General features: G+C 41.6%; 2 protein-coding genes across 7 annotated transcripts in view; both read left to right on the top strand.

Moving 5' to 3' along the window:
• Positions 1-411, top strand: part of LOC123501260 (dnaJ homolog subfamily A member 1-like) — an 8,373-nt gene extending 7,962 nt beyond the window's left edge. For all 5 annotated transcript variants that reach the window (XM_045250006.1, XM_045250009.1, XM_045250007.1 and 2 more), the window contains exon 7: positions 1-411. This exon is cut by the window's left edge and continues 91 nt beyond it. In XM_045250006.1, the coding sequence (XP_045105941.1) occupies positions 1-137 (137 nt within the window). In that variant the 3' untranslated portion in view covers positions 138-411.
• A 13-nt stretch (positions 412-424) lies between these two features.
• LOC123501259 (adenylate cyclase type 2-like) overlaps positions 425-20,000 on the top strand; it is a 131,386-nt gene continuing 111,810 nt past the window's right edge. Inside the window, exons 1-3 of one of the 2 annotated variants that reach the window (XM_045250003.1) lie at positions 425-2,211; positions 3,059-3,657; positions 4,164-4,521. In XM_045250003.1, the coding sequence (XP_045105938.1) occupies positions 4,506-4,521 (16 nt within the window). In that variant the 5' untranslated portion in view covers positions 425-2,211; positions 3,059-3,657; positions 4,164-4,505. Of the gene's footprint in view, positions 2,212-3,058; positions 3,658-4,163; positions 4,522-20,000 lie in introns of those variants that run through there. The other variant, XM_045250004.1, reaches the window with a different exon arrangement.

Below are 20,000 nucleotides of genomic sequence, written 5' to 3'. Positions count from 1 at the left end.
AGGAGGAGCAGGTCAACATGATGCCCTTTGATCCTTCTGAAAGAGTCGATGAAGGGAGGGGGCGAGGAAGGCACAACCCGTATGAGGAGGAACCGATGGAGACAGATGATCAGCCCCCGGGATGTCGCCAGTCTTAGTTTTGGAAGGCCACAGAGATGATCAGCCGGGTTGTCAAGTGTGTTTTGCCTCTTAGTTACGTGGAAATGTTGTTGATATGTTACTAGAACCATGCGAACACTCTTAAAAACCCGTGTAACTTCAGCTATAAGGATGTTGATGTAATGGATGTGTTAAGGGTGGTGGTGGTGGTAAGTAAGAGTGGTAGTAGTAGTAGTAGTAGTAGTAGTAGTAGTAGTGGTATTGGTGGTGGTGGTGGTGCTTGAAAGAAAAAAGTTCTAAGTCTAAACGTAACATTTGCAAAAAAAAAAAAAAATAAATAAATAAATAAATAAAAATGAATAAATAAATAAATAAATAAAAATAAAAAAGAAAGAAAAGAAAATAGAAAGAGAATGATGAAAATAAGAAGATATGAGTAAGAAACACATGGAAAACAACTCGAATATATAAAGTAATAAGGACAACAGTAACATCACCACGTATGAATTTAATATCCCTTGGTGACCTTTTGCCAAACAATTCACAAACTATTCCTATAACCTGACATTCTCATTAAAAAAGAGAGAGAGAGAGAGTAAATTTTGAAAGGAAATGAAAAATGAAGAAGACAAACACATGATGGAAGAAGAAAGAAAAAAATATATAAAAAAAGATCAGCCTACTAGAGAGAGAGAGAGAGAGAGAGAGAAGTAAAATATTCCGTTGTGTTCCATCAGGCTTGGGGCAACAAACCAACAACATTCAAATCCCTAAATGACAAAATAACTCTTTGTATTACTTATGTAGACTCCACTGCACCTTACGTCTATTGTGATGACTAATGACATTCAAATAGCGTCGGGATTATATGGTTCCCTGGATCTGTAGCGGCGAGTTTAGGAGGTTCAGAGGAAAGTGGGTTCTGTTCAGGTTTTAAAAGAGGAGGTTCAAAGTAAAGGAGATTCTGTTGAGGTTTTAAAAGAGAGGTTCAGAGGAAAGGGGATTCTGTTGAGGTTTTAATTTAAGGAGAGGTTCAGAGGAAAGCGGGCTCTGTTCAGGTTTTAAAAGAGGACATCGTTAATTAAATAATCTTTCGTTAACATTAACCTCTTCAATACTGGGACACATTTTTACCTTGAGGTTTGTGTACGATTAAACCATTTTATTGACATTAGGAAGGCTGTATGGAAGTCAGAAGATTAATGGCCACAGTCTTTACTAGTTTAATCCCATACATAAGTCTGAAGCTGTATTGAATCATCAGATGATAAGGTACTCAAGGGCTTAAGTTCACTGATAAATTGAATGATGCAATGAAAGAAATGGAGTTGACTTTATTTTCAAGAAGCTGCAGAAGAAAGTACGTTTTTTTGGAGACAAGTACGAAAAGGAAAGTGTAAAATAGCTCAGATAGGAAAGGCACCAGTGACAGTATAATTAGAAGCAAGAGTCTGCTGGATTAGGATAAATGTCATTGATAACTTTACATGTAACTGAATAAATGTGTATATGCGTTTATCTCTCTCTCTCTCTCTCTCTCTCTCTCTCTCTCTCTCTCTCTCTCTCTCTCTCTCAAAGGCGGATCAGCATTCAGAAATTGAGGAAATCTTTCTTTTACTACGTGTTGAAAGGGAGACTATAATAATTAAAAGCGTCTCTCAGATTTAAGAGAGACATAATGCATAGACTGATGTAGTTGTGAATTATAAATGTGTGTGTAACTTTTTTCTTCTCTCTTTATGTTTGAAATTGGTTAAAGGTTTATAGAAAGGAAAAGAAAAAAAATAGATAATGTGTTGGGAATGAATAAATTAATAGATATATCGTGTGCATGGTAGCGTTACTGGAATTATTATTATTATTTATTATCTAAAAAAGATAATATTCCAGTGTTTGTGTATTGTGGGCAGATTATTTATTTAATTAGTTTTATCATTGGTGGGTGGTGATAATTAATTTATTTTTCCTATTTTGTTATCTTTATCAGGTTCGTTAATAATTGTAATATTGATCTTTGGTTTCCTGTTCAGTGATTCTATAAGGTGTGTGTGTGTGTGTGTGTGTGTGTGTGTGTGTGTGTGTGTGTGTGTGTGTGTGTGTGTGTGTGTGTGTGTAAGAGGTTAAGAATAACTTGTGTATTCTATTGTTATTCATTGGGAAAAATGATAACTAAATAAGAGGAAAAAATAGGATGAAAAGACGAGTAAGAAGAGAGAAAAAAAAAAAAGAACATTTACCCGTTCGAGTGTGCATGAATAATTGTACACATGAATGATGATGTGTAAGTGAGAGGTGTCTTGATGTATTCTCTTGTTATTAGTCCTTGGAAAAAGAAAAGAAAACGATAATTAAATAAGATAAAAATAAAATAGGCTGGACGAATAAAAAGAACATGTACGCGTTTGAGTGTACATGAATAATTGTACACATGAATGATGCTGTGTGAGAGATGTCTTGATGTATACTATTATTATTCCTTGGAAAAAAAGAAAGATAATTAAATAAGATAAAGAGAAAATAGGTTGGACAAATAAAAAGAACATGTACGCGTTCGAGTGTGCATGAATAATTGTACACATGAATGCTGATGTGTGAGAGAGAGAGAGAGAGAGAGGTGTCTTGATGTATTCTCTTGTTATATCCTCGTTGAAATATTGAAACAAAAATAAAAAAAAGGCAAAAAAGAGGATTAATAACCTATAAAAAATGAATAAACATGAAAAATCTTTATTAAACATAGGGAAAAAATAAGAAAGTGACAAATAGATAAAGAAAATAGATGAATAAAAAAAAAAAAAAACGACTTGGTAACCTTTAGAAGCGAGAATGGCAAACGAGCGAACGAGTGATTAACAAACTCTCTCTCTCTCTCTCTCTCTCTCTCTCTCTCTCTCTCAGTGTGGCTTAAAAGAGGCTGGAGACAGGATGGAGATAAGGACGCACTCTGATAAGTGACCAGGTGTGTGTGTGTGTGTGTGTGTGTGTGTGTGTGTTTTCAGTGCCACAGCAGACAGCCCTCAGTGTGTTGACAGCATAGCACAGCGATTAACCACAGTGGAGATTGAGTAATGTGTTGAGAGCGAAGTACGGTGAAGGGGAGCGTAAAACTGTGTGTGTGTGTGTGTGTGTGTGTGTGTGTGTGTTGTGATGTAAACAGATTAAGAAAAACATGACAAATGATGACAGAGATGCGTGGAAGTGTGTGACGTTGCTCAATTGTGTTAAAAAAAAAAAGAAGAGGAGGTAGAAGAAGAAGTAGAAGAAGAAAAAAAAAGGAGGAGGAGAAAGAAAAAAAAAGGATAAAGATGATAACTAGTAGAAAATAAAGAAGAAAAAAATGTATTAGAGTACTGTATACAAATCGGGTGATGAAAAATAATACATGATACATAGAGAGAATAGATCAAGTTAGTGTCATATGGATGTTTCTTTCGGGTGTGTGTGTGTGTGTGTGTGTGTGTGTGTAGTTCAGAAGGGAGTCAGATGCTGGTTCAGTGGAGCATCTCATGAAATCTGCCACAAATACACACTTCCCAGCATCTGCAGCAATTCTTTGGGGTGAGTAAGGCAGGTGTGGTGCAGGGAAAGGGTGGGTGGGTCAGGGCGTGGGTTGTGCAGGAAGGGCGTGTGTGGTGCAGGAAGGCGTGGGTGGGTCAGGGCGTGGGGTGGATCAGGGCGTGGGTGGTGCAGGAGTGGCTTTTGTGGCTCGGGGCGTGGGTGATACAGGGAGGGCGTGGGTGGTGCAGGGGGTGGTGATTAAGTACGTGATGAAAGGTATGTGTTTGGGGGTGATGAGTAGAAGGGTGTGGTGTAATGGTAAGGGTGTAGTGAGAAGTGTATAACTATTAGGGTGACAGACATTAGTATTAGTAAGTTTTTAGGGTGACAAGGGTGTGTTTGGGGCTGGTAGGGTGATGAGCAGAAGAGTGTGGTGATGGTGAGGGCGAAGTGACAAGTGTGTAAGGATTAGGATGACAGACATTGATTAGAGTGACGAGGGTGTGAATGTAGATGCTTGTGTGAGTGATGCCAAACCTTTTCCCTATACTGTTCCTTACATACAGGCACCACCACCACCACCACCACCAACAACAACAACAAGAATAGCAACACCTTCGACACAGCTAATACCCGCCATGGACCAGCAATAACAAACAACAGTGCAGAAAACAAGAAAAACAACACAGTGAAAGACTCCAGCAAGCCTCCCACTCCTTCACTGTACTAGACCCCTTGGCGATTCTCTCGTAGACGAAAACAAGAGAAAAAAAGAAACGTAGATTTAAAACACGAAGCAAAACAAGATGAATCCTTAAGCTGTGAATACAAGGACTCTTTCTGCATCTTCTACACCTGCAGGGACACACATCGCGGCCTCCCCTGCCTCCCCTTGCCTTCCCTTCACCATGCCGACTAGTAAAGGTGAGTCAGTTGTGTATCTGGCACAGAGTCGAGCTATTTGAATCTCGACACAGAAGTATTGACACTATCTATATCTATAATGTGTTTTTCTATAATGACTGGCCACTCTTAGATTTTTTTTTTTTTTGGTACATGTTTTAAAGTCTGTCTACCTGTCTATGTCAATGCTGTCTTTATGTTTCCCTTTAAAATATGACTCTCTGCCTGTCTGCCTTTCTGTCTGTATATTTTTCTTTAAAGTCTACCTGTCTACCTGTCTGTCAATATTTCTGTTTTACTGTCTATCCATTTCCCTTTATGACATGATTGTCTGCCTGTCTGTCTCTCAATAATTTTGCCTTACTGTCTATTCCCCTTTAAAATCTTCCTGTCTGCCTGTCTGTCTGTCAATATCTCTTCCTTACTGTCTATCCATTTCCTCTTAAAATATGACTGTCTACCTGTCTGTCTGTCTTTCAATATATTTGCCCTTCTGTTTATGCATTTCCTTTTAAAATATGACTGTCTAACTGTCTGTCTGTTAATATCTCTATCCATTTCTCTTTAAAATCTGTATCTCTGTCTGTCAATCTATTCCTCTTTAAACTCAACATGTCTGCTTACTTATGTCTGTTCACATCTCCTTTTAGCACACACACACTCACACACATCACCCCAATGCCACACACAACACAGCAGAGGGAGTGGCTAGGTAATTGAATTCGATAAACTCTCCGCCAGTGAGTATGTACATGAAGACACAAGAGAACCCGGCCGCCACCTGAGCCACCTCGCTGCCTTCCCGTCACGTTAAGGCGTAGCGGGGCTGGGGATTAAATTAGAGGAGGTGACTGGGTGAGAGACAGTGAGAGACGGTGAGCCGCGGATACATGGGTGGTGAAAGTAGGTAGCTGGGTGGATATATATTAGTGGGGAGATTAGGTACGGAAATCTTCATTACTGCATCATTCTGTTCTCTCTCTCTCTCTCTCTCTCTCTCTCTCTCTCTGGTGTTTCTCAGTCTCTGTCTGTGTTTCTGTTTTTATGTGTCTGTCTGTGTTTGTCTATCTTTCTGTCTGTGTCTGTGTCTGTCTCTGTCTCTGCCTCTGTTTCTCTGTGTTTTTCTGTCTGTCTGTCTGTCTGTCTGTCTGTCTGTCTCTCTCTCTCTCTCTCTCTCTCTCTCTCTCTCTCTCTCTCTCTCTCTCTCTCTCTCTCTCTCTCTCTCTCTCTCTCTCTCTCTCTCTCTCTCTCTCTCTCTCTCTCTCTCATTATTTTGCAAGGTCATAAACTTGATTATCGTTATCAAACACACACACACACACACACACACACACACACACACACACACACACACACACACACACACACACACACACACACACACACACACACACACACACACACACACACACACACACACACACACACACACACACTAATGGTAATAGTAAAATAAAACATGAAAACACACAGCTAGAAAGGAAAAGTAATACCAATTTCATCAAGTAATCAGCACACACACACACACACACACACACACACACACACACACACACACACACACACACACACACACACACACTAATGGTAATAGTAAAATAAAACATGAAAACACACAGCTAGAAAGGAAAAGTAATACCAATTTTATCAAGTAATCAGCAACACACACACACACACACACACACACACACACACACACACACACACACACACACACACACACACACACACACACACACACACACTTGTTTCACAGACGAGGTTAAAAAAAAATGAAGTGAAAATGAAAATAAATGAAAATAAATGAAAATAACTCAAAAATCAATCAAATACGATATAGCATAGCAGAGGTGACGGAGTGAAAACATGTACAGTACGAGTATAGTATAACGTGTCAGGTATTATCACGGTGGCTGTTTTGTAGTGCTGCTTTCATCACACACACACACACACACACACACACACACACACACACACACACACACACACAGAGAGAGAGAGAGAGAGAGAGAGAGAGAGAGAGAGAGAGAGAGAGAAAGACAGAGATTAATAAAGAGATTTTGTTTGAGTGAATGATCGTGCATGTGCTTGTATGTATGTCAGTATGAAAGTAAGGAAACACACACACACACACACACACACACACACACACACACACACACTATGTTCACGCAATCAACAAGCTGGAGTGATATATGAAGGTTTTTCTTTTCTACATATTTGTGCATGCTTTTATTCACGTATCATGCACGCGCGTCTCACTTTCTTCATCGCCGGGAGTTTATTGCGTGTGGTAAAAGGTCAGAGTGCGATAGACTAACACACACACGCACACACGAGAGAGAGAGAGAGAGAGAGAGAGAGAGAGAGAGAGAGAGAGAGAGAGAGAGAGAGAGAGAGAGAGAGAGAGAGAGAGAGAGAGAGAGCTGCGCAGCATATCTTCTTCATTAACACTTTATTACTTGAATGGACGTGTTTCCCCCAGTCCCCCTCTCTCTCTCTCTCTCTCTCTCTCTCTCTCTCTCTCTCTCTCTCTCTCTCCATTACTGAGTTTAATGACGCAAATTACAGCCGGGAATTTTTCATTGCAAGCTACGGAATTAGCAAACACACACACACACACACACACACACACACACACACCGCGTAGTGTAGTGGTTAGCACTCACAATCGAGAGGCCCGGGTTCGAGTCCCGGTGCGGCGAGGCAAATGGGTGCGGCTCTTAATGTGTGGGGTGTGTTCACCTAGCAGTAAATAGGTACAGGATGTAACTCGAGGGGTTGTGGCCTCGCTTTCCCGGTGTGTGGAGTGTGTTGTGGTCTCAGTCCTACCCGAAGATCGGTCTATGAGCTCTGAGCTCGCTCCGTAATGGTGAAGACTGGCTGGATGACCAGCAGAAGACCGAGGTGACGTGAATCACACACACACACACACACACACACACACACACATGATAGCATATCCAGAAATTCCCATCTCATCATCGTTAGAGAGAGAGAGAGAGAGAGAGAGAGAGAGAGAGAGTCAGGTTTCGTAGTAGTCTTAGATGAAAACTGTGTATATTTTTTATTGGTCATAACTCGTGAGGCTGAATGGAAGAGGGTGTGTGTTTGGATGCAGTCACCTTGTAATGCTTCACGACACAGCTGAGGTATACAAAGGTGGTCTCAGTGCAATGGTGGGGCTCATTCCTCTCTCTCTCTCTCTCTCTCTCTCTCTCTCTCTCTCTCTCTCTCTTCTTAAGGGTGTGTTTTGTATTCGTATATATTTGTAAGTGTATTTCGTGTCACATCTTTCCTTACTTTGAGGCATTTCCTTTACAACCATCTTCTAAATCTTACTTGAGCTAAACATTCCAAAACTTATTCTTCTAATCCTTCTTTTCCTAGCCATATCTTTCCTCAGTAACCTTCTTTCCTGTTACACCTTTCCTTAATCACTAACTATTTTGAGGCATTTCCTGTAAAACCATCTTCTAAATCTTATTCTAGCTAAACATTCCAAAACTTATTCTTCTAATCCTTCTTTTCCTACCCATATCTTTCCTTAGTAACCTTCCTTGCCACACCTTTCCTTAACTTAATCACTATTTTGAGACATTTCCTTAAACACAACTCTGGCCTGTCACTGTAACCATATGAGGAGTGAAGGGTTGTTTTGTCGTTATATATATTCGTAAGTGTAATATCTTTCTCTTTCTTTATTCTAAGTAAGAGGAGCTCGGGTTAAGGGTTACAAAAAGGTAGAAAAGAAAGAAAGGAAGGAATGGAGTAGCCTATTAAGTGTGTCGGTCAACGGGTCACATAAAGGTAGAAAAGAAAGAAAGGAAGGAAAGTGGTAGCCTATTGTGTCAGTCAACGTGGGAGTCAATTGATCAAAACATACCGACCTGTTTCCACCTATCGTTCCAAAATAGACGTGACAGAAAGGCCAGTAATCAAAACACTTCACACTCTCACCACGACCATTTACAAAAAGCTGCTGATGTAAATAGCCGAGTTCTGAAAGTGTTCCTCCTGCTAATATTAACCCTGGGACACAATTTTACCTTGAGATTTGTGTACGATTAGACCATTTTATTGACATTAGCAAGAGTCTATGAAGGTCAGAAAATTAATGGCCAAAGTCTTCACTATTTTAATCCCCCACATAAGTTTCTGAAGCTGTATAAAATCACCAAATAGTAAGCAGAGTGCATATGGAAACGCGTCCTGGTACTGAAGGGCTTAAAGAAACCATGTTAACCTGCCACTGTAGCCATAAGAACACCATTAAGACCACGTAACTTCAATTAGAACCTTTTGAATGCAGTCAAGGGCCGCCGTGGTACAGTGGAACCATGCGTGCTTTGGGGTCCGAGGGGTCTCCAAGCGCACGGGTTCGAATCCTGTCCACGGTCCGAGTGTAGGTTGGGCTTCCTCACTTGGGATAACGATTTCCTAGCGCGTGGGCTTTTAGATAGGAGGTACCCAAAAAGTACCCTGTTTAGACCAGAAATTCCCGTGAAAAGCCCACGTGGTATAAAAAAGAGTGAAGTGTGTTTGAGAAGCATAGAAACACGAAATCTTTATTCCAGCACCACAGGGGAAGGGAAGGCTGGCAAGGATGTGAAGTAGAGCGTCCCAAGGGTAGATAGACCTGAAGCAGAGAGTCCCAAGGGTAGACCTGTATCTGTATCTTGTTCATTCATTTTTCCCTCTTAGATATTCGCGGGTTTGTTATTCCTTTACTCTGGTCTGGTTGAGCTAGGTTCAGTAATCTTGTGGTGTCACGGCTTCCGGATCGATCTCCCATCTCTGTTTGTCTTCCATCACGCATGTTTTCTTTTTCTTTATTTTCTTTCTTATTATTGAGTTGTTGAGTTGCTAATGTATGTGTCTGAGAGAGAGAGAGAGAGAGAGAGAGAGAGAGAGAGAGAGAGAGAGAGAGAGAGAGAGAGAGAGAGAGAGAGATATGTTACTTCTTCCACAACACGAAGGCCTTCCAGGTGGTATATGAGCACTTTCTGGATTATATGCGATTTTTACTTAAATTAGTTCATATCTCAGAAAAAAAAATATATTATTGCAACGCACAAGATAATCTGGCCTGGATCAGCTGGTGGAGGAGAAACAGATGCTTCCCTCGCATTAAACTGAGTTGTGTTGCCTGTTGTTATTTCATTTGTGTGTTGTACTCGTGAATACATTGATATTTGCTGGAATTGAGTTTTCTGGAACTAGGTGGTAAGCGGGGACTGTACCACACCTTTACGTGGTAGCTACTCGCTCAGGAAAAGATAGAACACCACCGCGCTAGAATGACCTTCACCTTTTCAAAATAATAGAAAAAAAAAAGAAAATTGACTTGACTTTCTCATATGCAGCGTGTTTAATAGTCCCTTCCTGCAACAATAAAGCAAGGTAACCAGCGAGCCAATACTTTACTTAAGCTCGTATTCTTAAACACTTCTGCGCTTCATCTTCACTATTTCAAAAGGCTTTATTCAGATCTATACGGTTTTCTAAGGCGTTTTTGTAGCTCTAGAGGCAGAGTGACAAGATTTATACATGATTAACTGGAGAAACACTCTTGAAAACCCGCTTATCATCCCTTTGGCCTTGGAAAATAGTCGGGATGAGAGAGAAAAGCGTTTTTTTAAGGTGTTTTTTATAGTTCAAGAGGCAGAGTGACAAGATTTCTTCTTTTATTAACTGGACAAACACCCTTGAAAACACCGCTAATCATCCCTATGCTCTTGGAAAACAGTCATAGAGAGAGATAAGAGCGTTTTTTAAGGTGTTTTTATAGTTCTAGAGGCAGAATGAGAATATTTCTACTTTATCAACTGGACAAACACCCTTGCATATCCCGCTAATCATCCCTGTGGCCTTGGAAAATAGTCGGGTTGAGAGAGCAAAGCGTTTCTGAATACTGGCCTTTGCATGACAGGAAGTAACTCCCACCTCAGCTAACAACTCACTCAGAAAGGTCAATTGTCCCGTAATTACTAACGAACTCACAGAACCAGCAATGAGATTAGTGGTTCACGCGAATGCAATCTATTTTTGAAGAGCTGGGAATCGTGACAACCCTGGCTGGCATTGCAATGAATTAGGAATATGCTCTCAAATTGCAATAAGATGTGTTTTAAGGATGTTTTGATGAATGAATTGCTGATTTGGGTGTGTTTCGGTGTGTTTTTGGTGTGTTAAACTTGGCTGACATGATGCTGAACTGGGGATGTGCTCTCAAATTACAATAGTGTGTGTTTTGAGAGTGTTTTAATTAATTGATTGGTGATTTGAGTGTGTTTTGGTATTTTTTAGTGTGTTAAACTTGGCTGACATGATATTGAACCGGGGATGTGCTCTCAAATTAAAATAGTGTTTGTTTTGAGTGTCTTATGATGAATTGATTGGTGTTTTGGGTGTGTTTTAATACCTTTGGGTGTGTTAAATCTAGCTAGCATTATAATGAACTGGAATGTGCTTTCAAATTATAATAAAATGTGTTTTGAGGATATTTTCATGTATTAATTGGTATTTGGGTGTGTTTTGAGTGTGTTTTAGGACGATAAGTGTATTTTTGGGGATTTTAGGTGTGTTAAACCTGGGTGTACTCTCAAATTAGGTCAAGAGTGTGTTTTGAGGGTGCTTTGATGGATTAGCTGGTGATTTGGGTGTGTTTTGGGTGTACTTTGCGTTAATGAGTCTGTTTAGGTGTGTTTTGGGTGTGTTAAACCTGCCTGCCATTATAAAGAACTTCCATGTGCATTCAGATTAGGTAAGGGTTTCTTTGGAGAGTGTTTTGATGAATTAATTGGCGTTTCGGGTGAGTTTTGAGTGTGTTTTGAGTGTTTTGGTGTGTTTTGATGTGTTTTTGGTGTGTTTTGGTGTGTTTGGAAGTTTTGGTGTTTTTGGTGTGTTTTGGTGTGTTTTTGGTGTGTTTTGGGATGACAAGTGTGTTTTGGTGTATTTTGGTGTGTTTAGGGTGTGTTTTGGTGTGTTTTGGTGTGTTTTGGGTGTCTTTTGGGTGTCTTTTGGGATGACAAGTGTGTTTTAGTGTATTTTGGTGTGTTTTGGTGTATTTTGGTGTGTTTTGGTGTGTTTTGGGTGTGTTTTGGGACGACAAGTGTGTTTTGGGTGTGTTTTGGTGTGTTTTGGTGTGTTTGGGTGTGTTTTGAGTGTGTTTTCGCTGTGGTTTGGGATGATAAGTGTGTTTTGGTGTGTTTTGGTGTGTTTTTGATGTGTTTTTGGTGTGTTTTGGTGTGTTTTGGTGTGTTGGCTGACTAAATGGCTGTGTGGATGAATGCATAGGGTAGATGGGTGACTGGCTGGTTGACTGGATGGATGGAAGGATAAATGAGTAGCAGGATGGACTGGTGGTTAAATGACTGACTGACTGACTGACTGACTGACTGACTGACTGACTGACTGAACGAACTGACTGGAATAAGATGAATAGGAAAGGACTGACAAACTGTTATAGACCTAAAGAATTGTTATAGACTGGAACAAACTGAAATGCTGAGATGGACTGGAATAGACTGGAATGGAGGAGGCAAAAACTAATATGACTGGCCTGGAATGGGCTGGAATGGGCGGGAATGGGCGAGAATGATTGGGAATGGGCGGAAATGGGCGGAAATGGGCGCGAACGATGTAATGCTGTAATGTGCGTATGTAATCTGTCTTACTGTCTTACCAATCCTCTTTTGCAAGCCCATGCCACTAAGCTCTCTCTCTCTCTCTCTCTCTCTCTCTCTCTCTCTCTCTCTCTCTCTCTCTCTCTCTCTCTCTCTCTCTCTGCTTTTGTATCTTCCTCAAGCTCAACATCCCCTTCAAATACTTTTTGCGTCTCTCTCTCTCTCTCTCTCTCTCTCTCTCTCTCTCTCTCTCTCTCTCTCTCTCTCTCTCTCTCTCTCTTTTCTCCCATTTTCAGCCAGGTTGACCAACGTTTATCCTTCTCCTCTTCCTCTTCCTCTTCCTCTTCCTCTTCCTCTTCCTCCTCCTCCTCCTCCTCCTCCTCCTCCTCCTCCTCCTCCTCCTTCTCCTCTACTACTGTCACTACCATTTCCTACTCCTTTCCTATTGCGTTCTCCTCCTCTTCCTTCTCTTCCTCCTCCTCCTCCTCCTCCTCTTCCTCCTCCTCTTCAAGCAACGTAGTTAGAAGCTGAATAGGTTGGTTAGCTGGTCCGTTGTGCTCTCTCTCTCTCTCTCTCTCTCTCTCTCTCTCTCTCTCTCTCTCTCTCTCTCTCTCTCCTTCCCCCTCTCTGTTTTGTTCAGCTAAAAAAAATCATAAGAACAGGAAGAAGCAATCAGAGAGAGAGAGAGAGAGAGAGAGAGAGAGAGAGAGAGAGAGAGAGAGAGAGAGAGAGAGTTGCAAATAATTCATCCACTCGTCATCCCCACTTGTCTGACTGCATCTCTCTCTCTCTCTCTCTCTCTCTCTCTCTCTCTCTCTCTCTCTCTCTCTCTCTCTCTCTCTCTCTCTCTCTCTCTCGTATTTATTCGCAATTTCTTTTTTTTCACTTGTTTTTCTTCTTTTCGTTTTATTTTATTGTTTCTTTTCTTTTCTTTTCTTTGTTCAGTCTTTATTGTTGTTGAGAGAGAGAGAGAGAGAGAGAGAGAGAGAGAGAGAGAGAGAGAGAGAGAGAGAGAGGATTAGTCAATGAAAAAAGTGTTATTATATTACTTACCACTATCATCACCACCACCACCACCACCACCACCACCACCACCACCACCACCACCACCACCACCACCACCACCACCACCACCACCACCACCATTACCACCACCAAACATAATTAAGTCGAATATTTACTTTACCCAAAACTCTCTCTCTCTCTCTCTCTCTCTGTTCGCAAAAACCTCGAAATTGTCACTTTGAGGAGAGGGGAGAGGAGGGAGTGAAGGGGAGGAGAGGGGAGAGGGGAAGGAAAGGGAAGGAGAGGGGAGGGAATGGAGGGGAAGGGAAGGGAAGGAGAGGGGGAGGGGAGGAGAGGGGAAGGTGAGGAGAGGGGAAGGAGGGGGAGAGGGGATGAAAGTTAATTGGCTCCCAGTTAACCAATAGGGATCATTACCTGCCAATCCCTTCCCTCTGATTGGCTAGGTGGTGGTGGTGGTGATGTTGGTGGTGGTGGTGGTGGTGGTGGTATTTTTGTTAGGCTGTCTAATGTATTTGTTTTCATCATCACCGTTAGTGTTATCTTGTTGTTGAGAGAGAGAGAGAGAGAGAGAGAGAGAGAGAGAGAGAGAGAGAGAGAGAGAGAGAGAGAGAGAGAGAGAGAGTTAATGAAAAGGTAATTAGTTGTGCATACCTGGGTGAATTCAGAGGTTTTCGTGCGTCACCTCATTGGGTCGTGTGCAGGTGTTTAATTAGCGTGTGTACCTGCCGTCACTGCATCACCACACCTGGAGGGACACGGGCCAGGTTGTCAGTCACTTCACCTGTTGATGCTTAAGAGTCGTCACCTGAGGAACTGTTTTTGTAATGTTATGTTTTTTTTTTTACCTTCTTGCGTCTGTTTGTTAGGTTAAGTTTGGTTACGTTAGGTTGGGAAGGGTTGAGGTGGATTTGGGGTTGGTTTTGTTTGATTGTGTTGGGTTGTGTTGTGTTGGCTTAGATTTGGTTAGGTTAGGTTAGGTTGGGTTGGGGTCGGTTAGGTTAGGTTAGGTTAGGTTGAGTTAGGTTGGATTGGGTTGGGTTAGGATAGGTTGGGATGGGTTGGAATGGGTTGGGATGAATTAGGATGGGATGGGATGGGTTGGTATAGGTTGGGATGAGTTGGGATGGGTTGGGATGAATTGGGATGGGACAGGATGGGTTGGGATGGGCTAGGTTAAAGTGACACTACTATAATTCCAGTTTCAGATAAATAAGATTCCTTCCTTATTAACATTAGATACACACTTGGAAACCCGGCTAGTCATCTCTTTGTGGTCTTTGAAATCAGTCATGAAGTTACACGGTTTTTTGAGGTTTCTTTTACAATTCCAGTGCCAGATTAACAAGATTCCTTCATTATTAACACTAGAAACACTCTTGAGAACACGTTTAATAATTTCTGTGGCCTTGGAAAATAGAGCAGAGAGTTTTTAGAATACATACACACACACACACACACACACACATCATCATCATTATTATTTAAGGCATACATATAAATTCTCTCTCCTTTTCTCTCTCACCTTCACCTTTCCCTCTTCTTCTCTCTTCTACCCTCCCTTACACTCAACACACACTCACATACACCCACACCCACCCACACACACACACACACACACACACGCTTATTCTCCCCACCGCGTCTCACACACCCCTTTACTCCGGCAATAACTGTTCCTTTATTGCCCCCTTGAAGGACTCTAAATTTCACCAGACACGTGGAAGCAGTAACAGGTTCGTTCACAAGTCTCCTTCTGGCTTTCCTCTTCAATCCAACACTCTGCTTTCTCTTGGTGTGTTTGATGTTGGTGATTGGTTCGTGGTGGTTGTAGTGGTGGTGGTTCGTGGTGGTGGTGGTGTGGTGTGGTTAGATTTGTTCATATTATATTGTTGATTAAAGCTACGTTATTCCAGCATAGAATCAGAATATGTGGTGTTTTGTTTTGACCTTGTAAGAGAGAGAGAGAGAGAGAGAGAGAGAGAGAGAGAGAGAGAGAGAGAGAGAGAGAGAGAGAGAGAGAGAGAGAGAGAGAGAGAGAGAGAGAGAGAGAGAGAGAGAGAGAGAGAGAGAGAGAGAGAGAGAGAGAGAGAGAGAGAGAGAGAGAGAGAGAGAGAGATATATAAGTAAAATAGTCCACGTTTTATGAAGTTTTTTTCCTTGAAGGGAGAAAATATTTGTGTAATGTCATTTGGTGTCCTTGACGGATGTTGTCAACCTGAAAATTGGTGTTATTATTATTACTATTATTATTATTATTATTATTATTATTATTATTACTATCATTATTATTATTATTGTTGTTTATTTTCTTTTTTCCTCTTTTAACCTTCTTGCACTTCATCTCTTCACATACATTACTCTCTCTCTCTCTCTCTCTCTCTCTCTCTCTCTCTCTTTACCCCGTCAGCGCCTCCTTCAGTAACCTTAGCTCTTCCAGACGGTAATTCCCAGGCACAGGTTACCAATGCGCCAGTTGAGCCGTGCCAGTACAGGTAAATGTCAAACCAGGTGTGTTATTCCAGCAGGTGAAGGAGGGAAGGTGCGCCGCTGTTTGGGGGGAGGGCCAGGTGTGTGTCGGGGTGAGGGGAGGGGAAGGAGTTGTTATTTTCTTTTTTGTTTTCATTTCTTTTTCTTTTTCTCTATCTTTCTTTTTTGTGTTTTCAGTTTTTTCTTTTTTCTTTTGTTTTTTTTGTGGGTGTTTTGTGTTTTTTGTGTTCCAGTTTTTGTCTTTCTTTGTTTTTCTGTGTGTTTTTTTTCTGTATTTCTCTCTGTTTGTCTGTCTGTCCGTTTCTCTGTTTTCTCTCTCTCTCTCTCTCTCTCTGTGTGTGTGTGTGTGTGTGTGTGTGTGTGTGTGTGTGTGTGTGTGTGTGTGTGTATGTGTTTGTTTAACGTGCTTGGGCCGCTGACCTGATAATTAGTCTTAGCTCAGCACACGAGCGATTAAACACGAAATGAAAAAGAAAAGAAGAAAAACTGCTATGTAAGATAAACACTATAAAAATCAACGTGTAATATTTCTAAGAGGATTGTGTTGAAGAAAAAAAATAGAGAAAGATTCGTCATACTTAAGTAACAGATAGCGAATGATAAAAAGAGAAGAATAGGAGAAGAGAATAAAAGAAAACGTGTATCGTGTGTAAGAAAGGAAAAAAAATGCATAAATTAATTGAGGTTTGAGAGAAAATGACGCGTGTGTGTGTGTGTGTGTGTGTGTGTGTTTAAGCCTATAAAATCATCACACACACACACACACACACACACACACACACACACACACACACACACGCGTAATTTCCTGCCCGTATTGATACACTTAAGACTAAATTTCCAGGTGAGAGCTCCGCGTTAATGGGAGCGCCGACCCCCCCTCCCCTCAGTAATGGGGAGGAAATGGGGAAGCGGGAAGACCAATAGGAAAGAGGAAATGGGAAGAATTTAACTGTTTCTCTCCTCTTTCTTTTCCTCTTTTCCTTATTCCTTCATTCACTCTTTTCCTATCTCGTGTGTGTATGTGTATGTGTGTGTGTGTGTGTGTGTGTGTGTGTGTGTGTGTGTGTGTGTGTGTGTGTGTGTGTGTGTGTGTGTGTGTGTTACGTAGATGTTTTCATAATTCTCTCTCTCTCTCTCTCTCTCTCTCTCTCTCTCTCTCTCTCTCTCTCTCTCTCTCTCTCTCTCTCTCTCTCTCTCTCTCTCCACTATACCATTCCATCTTTCACCACAACAAACCATTAAATTTCCCCCTCCCCCCTTCCACCTTACCCTTCATCTCTTCGCCTCTATTCTCTCAACACGCTAATCTTTTAACCCCTTCAGTACCATGACGCGCTTTTTCTATTCACCCTGGTCACTATTTGGTGATTTTGTACAGCTTCACCAACTCATGTGGGGGATTAGAATAGTGAAGACTGTGACCATTAATCTTCTGACCTCCATAGACCCTTTGTAATGTCAATAAAACCGTCTAATCACACCCGAAAACTCAAGGTAGAAATACGTTCTTGTGCTGAAAAGGTTAACTAAAGGGAACCAAACTGCCAGTCTTATCCAGCATGTCGGCCCTTTCTGCGGGATTAGTCTTACCACGGTGCTTTGCCTCTGTAATGCCGCATTAATCTTAAACATAGGCTCACTCACTCCGCAGCCTTTTCCGAGTAAGCACACCCGTGTCAATAGCGACGAAGCACTATTTTTTTTCTCTCTCTCTAAGGGCATTTTCTTACACCTCAAATTGCGAGAGAAGACTCCTGATGTTTGTAGTCGTAAGAGGCGTGATGGCTTACGCTGCGCCCGGCTTCTCTAGTGCCTGCAGGCGTTAGTGGTGATTCTGTACGCTGGTGTAATAATAGCAGTGATGGTGACGTCAGGCTGGGAATGATATGCTGTAAGTTGAGCCACGGACCAGTAAAGAGTGCCGACAGAAACCCACGATCTTAAATACCTCATGGATGTTTGAGTCTTTGAATGCTACGTACAAAATCTCGCAACACTAAAAGCGTCTCTCTCTCTCTCTCTCTCTCTCTCTCTCTCTCTCTCTCTCTCTCTCTCTCTCTCTCTCTCTCTCTCTCTCTCTCTCTCTCTCTCTCTCTCTCTCTCTCTCTCTCTCTCTCTCTCTCTCTCTCTCTCTCTCTCTCTCTCTCTCTCTCTCTCTCTCTCTCTCTCTCTTCTGAAGTAACTTGTGACGGGGAAGAGGAGGCTTAAATCTGTCACTGTTACGAGGAATTGCTATAAAAACACATCAAACGTTTTATTTATTTATCTTTTTTTTAAATATCGACAAGAGGAAAGAGATGTTTAACCCCTTCAGTACCAGGACACTTTTCCATATTCATTCTGGTTACTATTTGGTCATCTTTCACAGCTTCACAAACTTGCATGTGGGATTAGAATAGTGAAGACTCTGGCCATTGATCTTCTGACCTCCATAAACTCTTCCTGATGTTAATAAACTCGTCGTATTATCCCTGAAGCTTCAGGTAAAAATGCGTCCCAGTACTTAAGAGGTTAAGGTCTAGATTCTCCAAATGTGTCGCCAGTATAGTGATTAGAAGTGCCTGTAGTAGAAGCAGATGAGAGATTCCTTAGTAGTGTGTAATGAAGCACGTGGCAGATACAGTGACGCTGGTGGCGGGATGCATTCAAGTGGCTAATTAAAGATACAAGAGTTTTAAGGTGTTTTCTGTGGTTCTAGTGACAGATTAACGACTTCAGTACCATACCGCGTTTTCATATTCATTCTGGTTACTATTTGGTGATTTTACACAGCTTCACAAACTTACATTGGGGGTTAAAATAGTGAAGGCTCTGGCCATTAATCTTCTGACCTCCATAGACACTTCCTAATGTCAATAAAATCGTCTAATCACACTCCAAAAATTCGTGGTAAAAATGCGTCCCAATACTGAAGGGGTTAGAGATACACGAGTTTTAATATGTTTTTTTGTGGTTCTAGTGACAGATTAACAAGATTTCTACACCCTATTAACAGGAGAGATTCTTGAGAACACTGCTAATCATCTCTGTGGCCTTTAAGAACAGTCGAGGTGAGAGATCAAAGCGTTTCTGAATATCTACCCTGACGAGACGATTCCTTTTCGTGTCCAGCTGTTACTCACTGCGACTAGAAGCGACACTGCTATAGTCTGTGTTCTCTAAGTATCTCCTGGGTCTCAGTTTGAATGGTGTCCCAGGGAATGCGTGGTTGTCAGAGAGGAAAACCGTGAGCTGTCCTTGTCATAAGTGCGTTGATCAATAGAAAACAAGTATTATTCACATCAAATCAATGACGTTTTCAATAAGCTACAGTGTGTTTTAAATCCAGGAGCCATTTTAAAGCAGACAGACTATAGTAAGGACAATGCTAAATGTTTAAAAGCACCCACTACCGGAGAGAGAGAGAGAGAGAGAGAGAGAGAGAGAGAGAGAGAGAGAGAGAGAGAGAGGGAGAGGGAGGGAGAGAGAGAAAGGGGCCGGAAACGTTACCCTAAAAGATATAGCAGTGCTGTTGACCGGAGATACCTTTGTGATAATTTACCGTCAGTCGCTGCATAAAAAGGACGAGAGAGTGAGCGAGAGAGCGAGAGAGAGAGCGAGAGAGCGAGAGAGCGAGATGATGAGTTAGCGATAGAGCAAGTGATAGAGCAAGGCCTGTATTCTGAAATGCTTTGCTCCCTCACCATTACTGTTTTACCCTAATCCTCCAGTAAAAGACACGCATATTTTCAAGAGTATTTTTATGGTTCTGGTGATAGACTGGCAAGCTTTCTATAGTTACCTGAAACGAAAAACACTTGAAATCCTCGCTACTAGTCTATGTGACCTTGCAAAATCATCGTAGCGAGAAGGGAAGGCGTTTTTTAATCCAAGCGCAAGGCAGACCAAGGTAAGGAAATCAGAAAAAAATAGTGATGAATACCTGAGCCGCCAGCGTATGTGTAGATCAGCCAGAGAGATAACAGGCAGTAGCAGCATGTTCACCTCACATCAGAGGCGCCCTGCTATTGGTTCTGCCGCTCCTGGGTGCCCGCTAAACCACACCACACCACGCCACGCCACGCCACGCCACACGACACCAGCCAGCCAGCCAGCCAGCCAGTGCACTCATAATAAACACCAGGATAGAATATATAATCACCGGTGCTATTTATAACCTTCCCTCGGTAAATAGTTAATCACGAGAATTGATACACGAGCAGGTGGGAAATGTAGACAGCAAGAGGTGATTTTGTTGGTACCCTCTCACATTCTGTATTCTTTATTCAATGTGTGTATTCTGATCCTTTGTTTTGTTTTATTTTATACTCTCTCTCTCTCTCTCTCTCTCTCTTAGTCCTTCCTTCCCTCCTTTTT

Source organism: Portunus trituberculatus, chromosome 9, assembly GCF_017591435.1.
Source record: "Portunus trituberculatus isolate SZX2019 chromosome 9, ASM1759143v1, whole genome shotgun sequence".
Lineage (NCBI taxonomy): Eukaryota > Metazoa > Arthropoda > Malacostraca > Decapoda > Portunidae > Portunus > Portunus trituberculatus.
Note: the sequence above shows the minus strand (reverse complement) of the source record. Positions and strands in the feature narration are given on the sequence as shown.